The 16383-nt window shown below is 43.9% G+C and overlaps 1 protein-coding gene across 3 annotated transcripts in view; it reads right to left on the bottom strand.

The window, feature by feature from the left end:
- The window catches only part of PTDSS1 (phosphatidylserine synthase 1), an 84344-nt gene extending 67965 nt beyond the window's left edge, over nt 1-16379 (bottom strand). Inside the window, exons 1-2 of one of the 3 annotated variants that reach the window (XM_073892994.1) lie at nt 16061-16379; nt 4702-4793 (exon numbers count right to left, since the gene is read on the bottom strand). In XM_073892994.1, the coding sequence (XP_073749095.1) occupies nt 4702-4793; nt 16061-16239 (271 nt within the window). In that variant the 5' untranslated portion in view covers nt 16240-16379. The remainder of the gene's footprint in view (nt 1-4701; nt 4794-16060) is intronic. The other 2 variants (XM_025870870.2, XM_073892995.1) reach the window with 2 other exon arrangements.
- Nucleotides 16380-16383: the final 4 nt, after the last annotated feature.

The raw sequence follows: 16383 nt of genomic DNA, 5'->3' as shown, positions 1-16383 counted from the left end.
AAAAGGAGATGAAAACATATACAAAGACAGAGATAAAAACACATCACGATGGACCTAATAAGAAAAATATCCAGAACAAGTCAGACTAAAGGAAGATGCCGGAGCGGAGGTCCTCCCACCAGGCTGACATGGAGTGGCTGGGTGAACTCTCAGGGATGAATGAGGGCCGAGCATCTCAGCTTTCACAGCTGTAAACTGAGCAGGCTGAATGAACCCCATGGGCCTATGGGTCCTCCCCACTTTGTATGCATCACAAAGTCCACAAGCCTGAATAAGAAAAGCATAAAACAAACTTAGCTTTTCTCTTCCCGGAAGGAAAGCAATAGTGCAGTCCCACAATGAGAGACTCAGTGGGTTAAGTGGACTTTGAAGATTGGAGGACTTCATTAGGGAACAGAAGAAAAACCAGCAGAAAGCACGTAAAATGTTACGTCCAATAGACTTCATCCCCCAACCTTCAGGGCCCTGGGTGCCTACAGGAAACCATCTGCTAATGAAGCCCCGAGCCCAGCTCCTGCTAAAGCCTCACGGAAGGGATGGCTATAAAATCATAAAATCATGGCTATTGAATGACTAATTTTTGAGACATCTCAGACTTCCAAAATGGCCCTGGAAAAAGAAAAGGCAAGTTTAAAAAGAAAAAAAACAAAGGCAGAAAAGAAATCTTCAGAGCCAAGAAGTTACCTCTGAGAACTCAGCAACAGTTAACATGCGGCCAAGAAAAGCTGAAGGCTTGCAGAGCAGACCTGACACCTCTGGACTGACCAGTTCCCTAAGCACCTAGCATGCCTTGACGGATGTTTGGAAAAAAAAAAAAAAGGTAGTAGGACAGGGACAGACTAGATAAGAAGTAAGAATAAAGGGCACAGAGCAATAATGGTCATGCCACTGCCTGATGACATAGGAGTTAGCAGCAGACTCTCACAGGATAGGAATGGTAGGATGGCTAAAGGGAGGGGTGCCCGTCACCACCCCTTTATCTGTCACCTGTTCACCCTCCTTCCAGGCTCAGCGTCTCCTCACTTTGGCCTGTAGTTTTATGCCACCTTTGGAGGAAAAGGCCATGTTCCAGAGCTCAAGGGGACAACCTACAGACTCGGGTGGTTCGTGTGTATTGAATGCTTTATGCTGCAAGTGGCCACTTAGCTGTCCTACAATGTGGGGCCCTTGAAAGAAAGGATGGGCTGTGTAACGTCCAAGCTCTCCTCTTGACCAAAAATGCTGAACTCTGAGGTTCTGTGTCTTGGAAGAGGGAGGGAAAAGAAAGTTGGCAAATAGCCAAAAAAGTGGTTTGACATCAGGGACTTTTCCTAGAAAATTCTATAGTAGGGTCAATACCCTCTCATTCCATGACCTAGCCATACCATGGACATCTAATCATCATCCTCCAATAATTGCGCATTACCAGAGCTCTCAATCATCATGGAAAGGCCAAACTATGTTTGTCATATCTGCATAAGTTTGCAGGTGTTATAGACCGAATGTTTGTGTCACCTGCCATGATTCATTATGTGATAATCCTAACTCCTACAGTGAAGACTTCTCTTGGACCCTACAGGACTGGACCATAGAGCTACTTGGCTATGAACATTTGCTATTCTTTAAGACACAGGAAGAAGGGTCTCAAAGGCAACTGGGAGATTATCTGAGCTGTCATTTCCACCACAAGCCTTAGAGTGCATGGGCCACTGGGGGGGTGGAGAGCGGGGAGAATATCTCCACCTGAGTTTCAAAAGGCAAGATCAACTCCCAGCAGAGCCATGGGGGCAGGCCAAACTCCAGGTGGGCAGAGCTATAGAAACAGACTATTATTACCCCAGTAGGTCTGGAAGGCAGAGCACTGAGCCAAAGAGGACTGATTATTCTTTTTTTTTTTTTTTTTAAGTAAACTCTGCCCCCCCACATAGAGCTGGAACTCACGACACCGAGATCAAGTCACATGCTCCACCGACTGAGCCAGTCAGGCGCTCCCAGGATTGGTTATTCTTGACCCTTAAAGTCTCATCCAGTTTGCCTTCCTGGTTTTGAACTTGCCTGGGACTTGTCACCCTCCCTTCTTTCCCATTTCTCCCTTTTGGAATGGGAGTGTCTGTCCTGTGCCTGTCCCACTACCGGACTTTGTAAGCACATGTTTGGCTTCACAGGTGCACAGCTGGAGAGGAATTCTGCCACAAGACGAATCTTGTGTTATTTAAGCCATCCGGTCTATGGTAATCTGTTACAGCAGCCTGCACTGACTGAGACAGCAGGTCTTCACATCTTGAAAGGTTTCCACTAAAAATTTAATCTAGAAGCTTGAGTGGTGGGAGAGTTAAACTCAGCTGTCAAATAACTTGGTTATCTAAAACAATTCATTCTCTGAAGGATTCAGTCATGGTTTTACTGGCTGGATTCCTACACTCCCAGCAAAAATCACGTAGCGCTACATAAGATTAAGCAAAAATACAGAACAAAATGCCATTGCCATCATCATGGAAAGACTGAAGGCCTGTAAATCACTGATACTGTGATTTACAATAAGAACTATAGATTTGGTCTTTGTGCCTTTTTCTGGCGCAGGGCTCCTAAAGCCCTTGCAATTTCAAGTGATGAGAATAATGAATATTTTTTGCTATGTTAATGAGACCGGAGGGAAGTACCTAAGGATGGGGCTGGTTGCCAGTGGAGACAAACATGTGATTAGAGAGTTGAAACTTTCAGTGCCATCCCCAAGACCTCCAGGGAAGGGTGAGAGGCTGGAGGTTGAGTTCACTTCCCAATAGCCTATGATGCAATCAATTATGCCTATGTAAATGAGGCCTCCAAAAAAACCAAAAGGATGGAGTTTAGGGAGCTTCTGGGTTGGTGAACACTTTTCTTTTTTTTTTTTTAATTTTTTTTTAAGATTTTATTTATTTATTTGAGAGAGAGAGAATGAGAGATAGAGAGTATGAGAGGGAGGAGGGTCAGAGGGAGAAGCAGACTCCCCGCAGAGCAGGGGGCCCGATGCGGGACTCGATCCCGGGACTCCAGGATCATGACCGGAGCCGAAGGCGGTTGTTCAACCACCTGAGCCACCCAGGCGCCCTAGTGTGAACACTTTTCTGATGCCAGAAGAGTGACACGCTGGAGAGTGCATGGAAGCTCCTAGGCCCTTCCCACATACCTTGTCCTATGTATCTCTTCATCTGACTGTTGACGAGTACCCTTTGTAATAAACTGGCACTGTCATCTAGTGAGTAAATGCATTTCCTGCATCCTGTGAGCCACTCCAGTAAATTAATCGAACCCAAGGAGGGGTCATGAGAACCCCTGATTTATAACCATTTGGTCAGAAGCATAGGTGAAAACCTGAACATGCAATTGGCATCTGCAGTGGGGGGCCAACCTGTGAGCCCTTAACCCGTGGGATCTGACGCTAACTCTGGGTAGACAGTGTCAGAATTGAGTTGAACTGTAGGGCCGCCAGCTGGTGTCCAAAAATTGCTTACTGGTGGGGGAACACCCCCATCCCTGCTGCTACTTGCCTCCCCCAAAACACATAATTTGGAATTTGTATTAGAACTTTGTTGCCATGGTAGATTTCCAAGTAGCAAAGAGTAGCATTCCCAACGGGCTTCTTATATTACACATTACATTCTACTGAATAGACGGGAGGATAGAGAAGAAACACACCCTCAAGTATGGTGTTTAAACCCGAACATGGCCCTTGGAGCATAATGCACAGGTAAGACTGAACAATTTCAAAATATCTTAAGAGTAAAAAACACAGGATATAAAAAGGAAGCGTTTAGAAATGGTTACAGGGAATAAGTAGAGAATATTCTAGGGAGAAGTTACTGAAGAGGAATAAGTAAAAACAAAGCAAGGGACAATTCAGAGGAAAGGGATGAAATCTTAAGTATGGCAGCTTTTATTTTTTTTTAAGATTTTATTTTATTTGACAGAGAGAGAGAGAGAGAGCAGAAGCAGGGGGAGTGGCAGGGGGAGAGGGAGAAGCAGACTGCCCGCTGAGCAGGGAGCCCAATGCGGGGCTCGATCTCAGGACCCTGGGATCATGACCTGAGCCGAAGGCAGACGCTTAACTGACTGAGCCTTTAAAAACAAACAAACAAAAAACAAAAAACAAAAGACTTTTCCTCACTCTATAATCATGATGGGGGATAAAATTCACAGTAATGACTGTTTTTTTTTCACCTGATGATGAAAATTCATACCCCAAATGCATGATCAGCAAAATTTACTGTGATTAAAGATCATCTGGGACAACACATTATTTAAGTAATATTCATTACAGCACTGACCCTGTCCTTAGCAAAAAGGACTAAATAATAATTGAGTATTTTATGACTCAGCTGATATAGCAAAAATAGCAACAGGAACAGCTGACACTTACCGAGAGCTTACAATTTGTCAGTCACTATTCAGAGAATTTAACATGTATTAATTTAGTCAACCCTTTGAACAGTACCTACCTGACAATCTCCATTTACAGAAGAGAGAGACTCAAGCACTTGGGAAGAAGCTGGGGGACTTCCCCAGGGCCACAAGACTAGCCAGTGGTGGAATGGGCAGTTTGCCTCCAGAGCCTGTGTCCTAACCACCACAGGTTAGGTTTTTATTCCCATTTTCTGGTTTCATCTTCTAGATGGCATACCTCCCACAATACACCAAAAGGGCACAATGCACAGGAGAAATGTGGCAAAGCATGACATCACTTACCATTGGGAAAAGCTAACACACTGATGATAAGGAAGAAGAAAATGACAGAGAGGATGCCCCTCCAGATGTTGTCCTCTGGGACAGAGTCATCCCTGAAAACAGAAAAGAAAACAAGGAGTATTCATTTTCAGACCTAAACAGTCAATCCAGAAGGCATAAGAGTTGCATGTTCTAAATACCGGGGACTGTTAACTTCATTTTGCAAGCAAAGTCTTTACACACGCTACTTACTGCTCACTATCCTTTCCTAAGATAACACAATCTTATACTAAAGCCCAGTCTTACAAGAAATGCAGTTGGCAACCCTACATACCGACACACATTCCACTGAGACAAACATCTGAGAATCACTCTTCTTTATAAATTAAAAAAAAAAAAAAAACCACCCAGGATGTCAAAAGTAAGGTTTATTTTGGAGAAATGCCTTTTGATTTCAATAATCACTAAAGATGACCTTTATGATGTACACTGTGGCAAAGAAATCTTTTGAAGTCAGAAAGCATAAGATTATAATGAAGAAGAGCACAATGCAATGAGATTATCAATTCTTAAAAATGGGCAGTTGGTCATCTAAGAGATGAAAGAAAAGGGCAAAATGTTGGGTAATAAGAAAGCACCAGAAAACATTATTAAAAGAAAAATCATGAGAAAATGGAATACAAGATTTACGGTCAGACCAGAAGCAAAAGCCCTATAAAGAAAGGGGATGAGTTTCCTCGCTCTGTGCCTGGTCATTTCTATTCTATTGCTGTATTTATCTCTTCCATAACCCTAGTAACTGAAATGATTCCATTTGTTAGTTGGTATGTTGTCTGTCTTCAATATAGAAAGTAAACTCCTCGGGCACCTGGGTGGCTCAGTCAGTTAAGTGTCGGACTCTTGATTTCAGCTCAGGTCATGATCCCAGGATCGTGAGATCAAGCCCCACATCGGGCTCCGTGCTGGGCATGGGGCTTGCTTAGGATTCTCTCTCTACTCCTTCTTCTGCCCCCCCTCCCCTGTCCTGCCAAAACAAAACAAAAGAGTATATAGAAAGTAAACTCCTGAAGGCAGGGCATTGTATCCTCAAATGCTGGCACACAATAAGCCCTCAATGGATATTTGTGGACTGATTACTGATTAGGAAGAAAATCTATTGTATAAAACCATGTAAAATTTCCCAAATGGAAATTTTCTTAACATTGATAGCAGAGAAAAATTAGGTTGACTGTTTATATTAAAAAAGGGGGGGGGGAGGGCGCCTGGGTGGCTCAGTCGGTTAAGTGTCTGCCTTCGGCTCAGGTCATGATCTCAGGGTCCTGGGATCGAGTCCTGCATCAGGCTCCCTGCTCAGCAGAGAGCCTGCTTCTCCCTCTCCCTCTGCCTGCCGCTCTGCCTACTTGTACTCTCTCTCCTTCTCTGTCATATAAATTAATAAAATCTTAAAAAAAAAAAAAGGGAAGTCTAGTAGCATACTTGGGGCTCAAGAGAATCAAACAAAGGAGGGAAAACAGAAGTCTCACACAATAAGATTTTCTGAATTATTGATAAGTAAGTATTAAGAAGCTCGAGAGAGGGAAGTCCAGCGTTTCAGTTCAAAAACGTGCAGGATGAGTAGAGAGAAAAGAGAAGAACAGAACGGAAGAAGATATTTAGACATAATGAGACTAATAGCAATAAATTTAAAAGTGATTTTTGAAAGTTGGGTTTATCTGTGCAAGGACTGCAGTGAAAGAGCTTTCAAAAGACAGATATTAAGATTAAACATTACTGAAGGAAAAGAAAAGAGGTCAAAAAAAAAAACCTTACAGGAAAATCAAGTTAACACATAAAAAAAATCTAGAACATCAGAATACATGAAGAGGTGTGGAATGAAATAGTTATCAATTACCCAATTAAAGACTAGGTCCTGGGGTATTGGGCTTCAAAAGAGAAGTTAATTTAGGTACCAACTTCTGTTCATGCTAACTTTCTGCACCCTATTAAATGATTTCCAGATTTATAACAGGACTGAACATAAGGTTCCGAGGTAAGAAATCATACAGATCCCATTCCTTAAATCACCATCTGGCCCAACAGCACTAACACTAATGCTGGACAAACAATGCTTCACTGTTAACTTCATAGATCTGCTTATAAAACCAAACTACCCAATCAGACGGACTTCCTCTTGCAGCAAAGTGCAATCATATTTTAATGTACACCCCAACAATTTAACATCTGCCCAGAAGTTATGAACACGGATGGCCCTAAAAATGCTAGCCCAATCATTTACTAGGGTACTTGCCATGGCCTTTGGCTTAGGGAAGCCCTAAATCCAATTTCCAAGACGAGCTTTTATTGAAGAATGGCTACACACAGGGACTGGGGGGCCACAATGTCCTCATTCAGGCCAACATCACACTACTGATATCGGTAACAATAACGACAATAATAACAGCTCCCCTTTATCAAGTATTTACTGTGCACCGGGCACTGGACAAGCAATTTCGAAACATCATCTCTAATTGTCACAACCCATCTGTGAAATGCGGTACTATCAATCATATTTTACAAATGAGGTAACAAAGGCTCAGAAAGGTTATGTAATTCTAATTTGCCCAAGCCTATAACTGTAAGAAGTTGCAGAGTTCCCATTTGAAACCAGGTCTGTTAGACTCTGAAGATGATGAGCTTTCTCTATGCCAAGCTGCCTCCTAAAAAAATTATGTCATCCTAAATCTATCTGACTCATGTTAGATGCACAGGGCTGGTATAAGAGAGCTTGACAGGGCACACATCTGTAAATTACAAATATAATAAAAGCAAGGCTGAAATAAATTAACTGTTGCCTGGGGAAAGAAGGTTGACACTATAACTCATACTTTTTACTAAAATATATTCTGGATGACTCGAAGAAGTAAACAAAACAAACAAAACCAAAACAAAACCAAAACCAAAACCCCAAAAACAAAAAACAAAAACCCAAAAAAGCTCTGGAAGAAACAATGGATGAATTAAAAAACTAAAAACAAAACACACCAATTCCAGAGTAGGGAAGACCTTTCTACAGTATGACACAACCCAGAAATCACAAAGGAAAAAAAACTGGTTAATCTGCATGACAAAGAAATCAGTAAAGGACAAGTGATAAACTTGGAACTTAGATCAAGGCAAAGAGTTAATTAACTTCCCTAATACACATAGCACTCTCCGCAAAACCAATTAATAGAAAGAACAACAAAATGGACAAAGGAAAAAAAAACAGAACAAAAGGACAAAGAAAAAAACAAATAAAAAATGGGCAAAGGATATGAAGAGACAGTTCAAGAGCAGGAAATCCAGTGGCTCTCAGGCAAGTCAAAAGATGCTTACTCTCACTCGTGGTAAGAGACAGACAAATTAAAACAACACCGAGAGACCACTTCTTAATGTACCTATGACAAAGGTAAACACTGAATGACTGAGCTGGAAAGGATATGAAGAAAACTGTAAACAGGTAGTCTCTCACATTGCCAGGGGCAGTATAAATTGAAACCACTAAGACCTTAATGCAGGGCAATTTGGCAACATATTAACTTTATGAATGCATATACCCTGTGTCTCAGCAATTCCACAAATGGGAATTTACACCACAGATATTCCCTAATTTACACAAAAATCACATAGGTACAAAGTTGTTCACTGTGGCATTATATGTATTAGCAAAAGAATGGAAACGAGCTAAATCAAAGTCCACTGAATGGGAACTGATAAAATAAATTACAGAATTTATTTATTCATAATGGAATACTAGGCAACCAGAAAAAGAAGGAAGAAGCTCTCTGTAAGTTGACTGCTACAGAATAAGACATCATGAGATAAAGCAAGTTGTAGCACAGTGAGTATAGGAAGCAAATACTCTGTTCAACAAAGGGGGCATGTGTAGGTGTGGGTGGATACAACTTGTAACTTGTGCAGATAGAGGCACACTCTGTCTCTGGAAATCTACCCAAGAAGTGGCAACACGGGTTTCCTTCAAGGGTGAGAAAAGAGGAGCAGAAGGGAGACTTTTCTGGCATACCCTTTGATATAGCTTGGATTTCAAGCAATGTGGATACATTATTCTTCTCAAAACAGTTAATTAAAATTTTGCCTAAACAAAGGGCGATAGCAAACCAGCAAATCAGTCTCTATTTAAGATTACTTGCTAGTCAAAATGCTTGAAGATATACATTAACTGTATAAAAACTTTAGGTCAGTAATAAAAAAGGATATAAAACCAATGAAACTGCAATTTCGTAAATTTTGAGCGATTTTATTAGAAAGACAGGATCAAACGGATGGCTTAGTTTCAGGAGGGAAAAAAACAGGCTGATTAAACCTGAAAAAAAGTAGCAGTGGGGTCTGAAAGTTGGTAGTTTTATATCTAATGGGGGGAAAGCCTATCAAAGATGGACAGCAGTGTTGTTAGAGAAATGGAAAATACAGAGTACAAGGAGATCGGACTTCTATGCTCAAAGATGGGAGGGCGAGCGGGTGAGCTTCAGAAGGAATGCGAGCACCATCAGGGCCCAGCCTCGCTAGAGAGCGGAGAGGGTGTGCCCGCCACAGCGAGGCTGGCCCCTCACAAGAGGTAGGTGCACGGAAAGAACTCGAACACATGGCTGGTGAGGCTGCTGCCCAACGCCCCCGCCCACACGCCACCCTGCCAGCTCTCCCGGTTCTGACAACCTTGACCACGGCCCTGACTTCTCCCCAAGGTCTACTGCTGCCATCGGCCACAAATGTCTCAACCTCTCTCTGGTGCTCTGGACTTGCCAAGCAACTTCTACAACTGGCATTTTCTTTGCATGGCCCCCCAGTTCTGTGTGTATTATCTTGACTTGAAGGAGGAAGGAGATCAAGCTCTTGCTTTCTCTGGCCCAGAGTTACACACAAATAAGAGGCTGAGTGGAAGTAGGAGCCAGGGCTTCTGGAACATTGGCTCTAGGTCAAGACTGCTACATTTACCAAAATGATACAGACAGACAAGCTGGGGGGGGGGGGGTGGGAGGGGGAGGGGTAGGCCAAGTCCTTTTCCCTCGCTGCCAAATTTAGAAGATGCTCCAGAAGCATGTGGGGGTAGCCCTGACTACATACGGTGAAAATACTGAATGCGCAGATTACAATAAAATTGTAATTTAAGCTCCAGAGGGCACACATTCCATTTCATTCCTCTGAGGTACCTCAGGCGCCCAGCACAATCCTTGGCCACAGCAGGCCTTCTTAATACAGTGGGTGCCAGAATGAGCGAGACGCTATGGCTGAGGGGGCCCAGCGACTCAGGTCACGTGAGGGTGAACCACAGCCTGAGCCCACGGAGTCCACTAACAGTGGCTTTCCTGTTCCGGTGGGGACGGCGAGTCAAATATTCAAACACTTCAAGTCCTTCTGTCAAATGCTGTTTCAACCAGTGTAAGGAACTAACTGCCCAGAGAACAGAGAATGTCCTAAAAGCAGGAAAGGTATAAGGAAAGTCCTGAACTAAAAAAAGTCTGCACTCAGAAAAAATTGTAGACTCAGATTCTGTGTCAGTTTAGTGTCTGACTATAGGCAGGCCGAGGGTGAGGCCGACTTCAGGAAACTGAAGCAAACTCCATGCAGTCACTCACATGTCACCTCAACAAGGCTTCCTCCCTGGGGCCAGGCAGAAAGGAACCTTTTTCCAGGACTCCTAAGGCTGCTAAGTAGGTTGTCCTCCCTCCCCCCATCTTCTCCTTCCCTTTCCTTTAATAGGAGTCCTTGAAATTGAGACACACAGGTAGGGTTATGTTGACAAGGCTGGTCCCTGTTAAGGATCCTCTCTCCCAGTGGAAAACCTAGTCCCAGGTTACAAGGTGGAGTGGTGTTAACTAGCTTTGGTATTGTCTTTAAAGACTACATTCATTTTATTTTACAGTAAGTTACAATCCTTGTCGAGAATTATAACTTAGATCTATCAATGAAAGGAGAAGAGTGATTTTTTTTAAAGTTCTTATTGGATAAATGATTTCCTGTATTTGATTCATTTAGCATTTACTGGGTGTGTATCCTGGGATGATGAAGATATCTGGCCTCAAGAAACTGATATAGTAACAAATACTATAATGCCAGTAAGAGACACACAATAATAAAAGATACCTGAAAGTATATAAACATGTCTTCCTCAAACAATCGAGAAAGGTGTCCGGGAAGGTGCCCATCCAGGTGGACTGTGCAGGATGCCATGGGCTCGTGTGTAGAGAGGAGGCACCGGGAGGTGCTGTCCAGCAGCAGAGGGCCGCCAGCCTGGCACTGGGTGTGGGGTCAGTGAGCCAGCTGGGCCTGCTGTGTGCCTTGCGTGCAGGTGTCAGGGGTGGGGGCCAAGGCTAGAGAAGGAGAACCCTTCCACAACGAAAGACCTCAGAGTCCAGCCAGCATTCCCTACAGGTGATGGGGATGAAGGGACAGACTGTATGCAGGGACAGATGGGGTCACAACTTTGTCTTAGAAGGTCATGAGGGCAGCAGTGTGAAACACAGGTGCAAGGGAGGTGGAATAAAGGTTTGGGAGCATACTATCCCAAAGGATAAGGGGATTGCTGAGCCAAGGCCTGGGCCTGGCTCAGAGAAGAGAAGAGTTCTGAGAGCTGTGAAGGCCCAGTGAGACCTAGGGAAGATAAACTAGGTCTACTCCAGGTGACCAGACACCTGGACCGTTGAATAGCTGAGCTGAATTAAACGGGTTACCAGGGCCAGGAGCTCAGAAAGCAGTTGTGGCTGACTGGATAAGACCTGGTTTCTGGATTCAATGAGACCGAAAACCTGCTAACTTCCCTACAAAAAATCTGAGGCTAGAGGGATTATTGTCACAAGACTAGCTGTATTACCCTCGGTAACAGAATTATAGCTAAAATGCTAAACACCAGGTAGCAATTGGTAAGCATGCAATCTCTCTGAGGAAAGGCAGCATTTAAACCAAATAAACGTCGGAGGTTACCCAGGAACCTAGTTCCTATAGAAGACCCCAAAGAAATATGGATTCATTTTCCCCTCCAATAAGCTTATAATCGTATTAGGGACCTAAAACACCAGACGTAAATATAAGAAAGGACAGAGAAGATGCTTACTGAAATCCAAGGAGAAATAGGATTCAAATAGGAAGTGGGGAAGAGAAACGTGAAGATCACTCGTAACTGGACCTCATCAGAGGGCACCACCTGACAGCGTACTCTGCTCCCCGCCCCCCACCCCACCAGGGCTGGTTTAACCCCAGCACACAGCCGCTGTGGACCATCACTTAACAGAGCTGGTGTCAGGGAACAAGGACATCCAGGCCTTCTGTTAATGGGAGAGAAAGAACATGACGTACACAAAGGAAACAGAACCAAGACAACTGAATCAGCAGTATCAGGAGACGTTTTCTAATGGGATTTATATGGGCAAAAGCGGAAAGAATGGGGAAAGTTGGCAGGTCTCCATGAGGGGGGTGACAAAGAAGGCAGAACTAAGTAAGGCTCAGGGACCTGAGAAGAATGGGAGCTGCAAGTCTACTCAGGGAAATGAAATAAAAACCATTCTTAACAAGTAAATAAGAACAAATCAACCAAAAGTCTGTCCATGTCCCTGCCCTCCTCTGTCTCCTGCGTCTCCTATCAAGGAGAAAGCCAGCACAGACAGACTAAGCAGCTCAGGGACAGCAAGCTGCAGGAAGGCAATCTCTTCTGGGGTAAGTGAGGACTGGACGAGGTTGTCGGACAGGCACTCCTGGAGAGGTGGATTCCATGGTTTTATTGCCGAGTGCCTCTTAAGGAAAGGGTGGGCTGCTGTGAACGGGATTTAGTAGATTTGGGTGTTTTCAAATCTGATGTTTTTTTGTTTTTGCCATGAGGGCCATTCACTGTGTCCAAGTCTGCCAATCTCTGAAAGCAGAATAAATATGAAACACCTCAGTAATTATACTCTGAACTCGAGACAAAGGTTCTCCTTGCCCCATTTTGGCTGAACAAACTTCCAAGACCTATGCCAAAGCATTTATCTTATACGAAGACTTATTCTAAAACGTGGCAAAATGAGCTTGGGGAGAATGATTCGATGGCATCTGGTTTATTTTTAATGATAGTGAAAGAGACAGGAGATTTAAACACTATGAATTAACAGTGAGTTGGCCTAGTTGCTATTTAACAAAAGAACTACTTGACAAATCCAAACCTGTCTCAGACTTGTGTGCGTGGTATCTAATCCTGCACGATCCTAAATTCTTGCTGTGTCTCTGCAGTATGTGACAGGACCCAGCTACTGTTGCTCACCTACTGGTCACCTACTGGTCATACAGCACCCCGAAAGTATTCGATCTCCTGTTCTCTTACATCACTACTCTTTGAAAAACATACTTTTTCACTGTTACTGAAGGAACTGCACTGGACAGTCATCCAACTAAAATCCTGTTATAAAGTAAGTATAAGGTACTGAAGACAATCATTACAAAAGAGCACAGAATGAATAGTTTTCATTTAAGAAGTCGCTACTTTCAATCTTTATGGAGAAAGAGCGATCACTGTAATGTCCCACTTTAAAGGGTCACAAATCATTACAAAAAATGAGTAAGAGGTAGTAAGTACCAACTGCACCAAGGGTGCTTATGATTTTATAGAAGGTGAAACTTGTTATTAATGAGTTCTTCAATAGACGGTTTCTCTTTATGAAATTATTGGAAGAAATAAAATGATTATTATTTTTGGAAAAGACCATAGTCTGAGGTTCAGATTATGCCTTTTCTATTACTTTTGACAAGCTATTAAAATTCATATTCTCTGCTGCAGTTTATCGACTGCTTTGGCAGAATATGCTGTAAAAGGGAAATTACAGAAGAATGTGACTTTCTGTAATAGAAAAGAGGAAGAGAGATCTATCCTTAGAGGACCTAGAATAATATTAAAGATAAAAGGCTGAAACAAACCGCTCATTCTTTTTCTCACTGTTTAGAATAAAATGCCATAATTACTTTTCTTATTTCCAAAGAGACTCTTGCACTAATTCCGTCATTGTCAACCCACACAGGAGATGAGGTTAAACCGAACTTAATACTAAACAGACATGTGTGTTATCCAAGCAAAGCAATGTCCACTATTTCACTGCCTTCATCCTTTTTCTCAATAATAGAGCATACTTCCACCTCGCTCCTTGACAAATATAATTTAGAAGACATTAGCATACAATGAAACGATGTAGCAGTTATGGCTAATGTTTACTGAGCACTTACTATGTGGCATGCACTGATCTAAACACAGATCATCTAAAAAAATGGGAACTAAATCCTCATGACAGATAATCCTATGGGGTATCAATAGGTATCTCCATTTTACACATCAATAAGGAAACTGAGGCTTAGCAAAATTAAGTGGCCACACTGCTGTTAAGCAGTAAAATCAGATGACATGATGAATTAAGTATTTGAGAGTAACCATGATTAGGGACAAGAATGAGTTTTCTCCCAGGCTAGAAATATGTTCTTGGTTGGATACTATGGATAGGTCTGGTCTTATCCCACTGCACAGAATTAGTGGAAGGCTTTACAATCGTAGTAGCTGTATCCCTCAATCATTAAGAGTAATCGTTATATATATAAAGCATACTTTATAGTTTTAGGTAGATTTATGCAAACAGATAAACACAAAATAAGACCCAAGAGTCAAATGGACTGTGAAGGTAAGAAACAACTGTGATGTGGGAAGATACTTCATTTTATGAAAATCTGAAAGATTGCAGTGATTCCCAATGGAGGCACCCCCGGCACTTGCGTGTGTGCAAGTGTGCATGTGTATATCTTGCAGGTATATGTGCACACACAAGCATTTATATAGGGGACAGTTCATTCTTTGTTGTACAGTGCTGTCCCGTGTGTCATATAACACATCTAGCGTCCTTAATCTCCACCCACTAAATACCGTGAGTGCCAATGCTTGTGACCACTCAATATACTTCTGCACATTTTCTGCTGACCTGGAACGAGAATCATTGATTGCTAGATAAAAATACTAAGAGAAGTAACTGACATTAATTGTGCATTGTGAATGAGGTACTCTGCTAAGTGCATTCACACATATTCATTTATTACTCATAAACCCGTATGAGGTAAGTACATATTTTATCTCCATTTTACAAGTGTGGATCTTGAGGCTCAGAGAAAGGTTGAGAAACTCAACCATGGACACACAGACACTTGAAGCCAACAGTCTGGCTCCACAACTACACTTCTCTGGGTTGATCGTTTAAGCCATAAGAGTGTGGTAGGCATGCCTTTCCTTTAAAGGGATTCAGTCAGAAAATACAAATCCTTGTTAAGTAGGACCCACAGTGTGTATGTCATTATGAACCTGGGATGGAATATTTCGCTGGGTTGGAGGTGAGGGGCCACATGTTCAGTGACTAGTTATATGATGTAGGTATCAAGAGTTGGGCTGGAGAGCTCCTGTGCACAAGTATATATTAGAAGAGCTTTGAGCGACTGTGTGTATGTGTGTGTGTGTGTGTGCGTGTGTGTGTGTGTGTCTTCAGGGAGAAAAGAGTTGTACTATGCTGAGGTTTATGGGTTTTATTTATCACTTCCACAGCACTTACTATGCACCAGGCACTGCCACAACTGCTTGACAATATCTCATTGTGCAGCAATGTGCACAAGAGGTGATAGGTAGCAGCTGCGCTGGAAGGGGAAAGGTCAGCTTTGATACAGATCTACATCACTTGTGTTGTGGTCTGTTTGAGGCTGGGGGAAGGGTTACGCTAGATGGTTTGTGTGCCACAGATACCGGAGGTGCTGCATGGGCAAGACTGGGTAGTGCAACTCACATGTGCATTTTGTGCATGGCCGGTAGTGAATACTGGAAGAGATCCAAAGGAAGGGGTCCTGGTTGTGCCCTGGGCCTGTGTATGGTGCGTGAAAACGCTGTGGACCGGGGTGCTTTCAGCGTGTAGCGGTATGTGCTCAAAGTGGTGCACAGGAGATGATTCATACAGTGTGCTCGGTAGGGACGGTGACTGAAGAGGAGGGGGGCGCGTCGTGATGTGTGTGGGGAGCGATGCTCAGTACGATTGGAGAGGTGGGCATCGCGCTAGGTGACCCGCGAGTGCTCCTGATGTGGCCCGAAGCGCTGTATAGGAGGTAGTATAGGGTGGGGGTTGGGGGTGGGGGTTGGAGAGTAGGGGCGAACGCCAGTCCAGAAGCGCCGTAGGGCAGGAAGCTGGATGTGCTGTGAGACACCGCGCCCGCGGAGGAGCTGATGGGCGGTGGGTCTGTGTGCGTGGAACAGCCAGCCCGATTCCTCATCCAGAGCTCCACCGGCCCACGCTCCTCACCACCGCCTCCCGCCAGCCCCCTCCCGTCGCCCAAGGGCGCTCCCTCCACGCGGCCCGGCCCGTCTCACCGGGTGAAGGCGAAGTACATAAGGCTGACGATGGTGAAGCTGAGCAGGGTGATGGTGTGCGGCCGGTAGAAGAAGTCGATGGTGATGTCCTCCACTTGCTGCTCGTTGATCATCCGGAAATGCATCTTGTAATTCACATCATCTTTGCTCAGGGTCCGACTCCCCACGCAGGACGCCATGGCCCGCCTCCCCGTCCTGCGGCGGCGGCGGTGGTCCCGGCCCGTGGAGGCTGGGACCCCGGAGGTGACGAGCCGCTGCAGGCGGGCAGCGGGACGATGGGGCCGGATCTGGCGCGGAGCAAAGGCTGGAAGCCGAGGGAAGGA

This window comes from Callorhinus ursinus, unplaced genomic scaffold, assembly GCF_003265705.2.
Source record: "Callorhinus ursinus isolate GAN/ISIS: 27379988/994484 unplaced genomic scaffold, GSC_fseal_2.0 scaffold5, whole genome shotgun sequence".
Lineage (NCBI taxonomy): Eukaryota > Metazoa > Chordata > Mammalia > Carnivora > Otariidae > Callorhinus > Callorhinus ursinus.
Note: the sequence above shows the minus strand (reverse complement) of the source record. Positions and strands in the feature narration are given on the sequence as shown.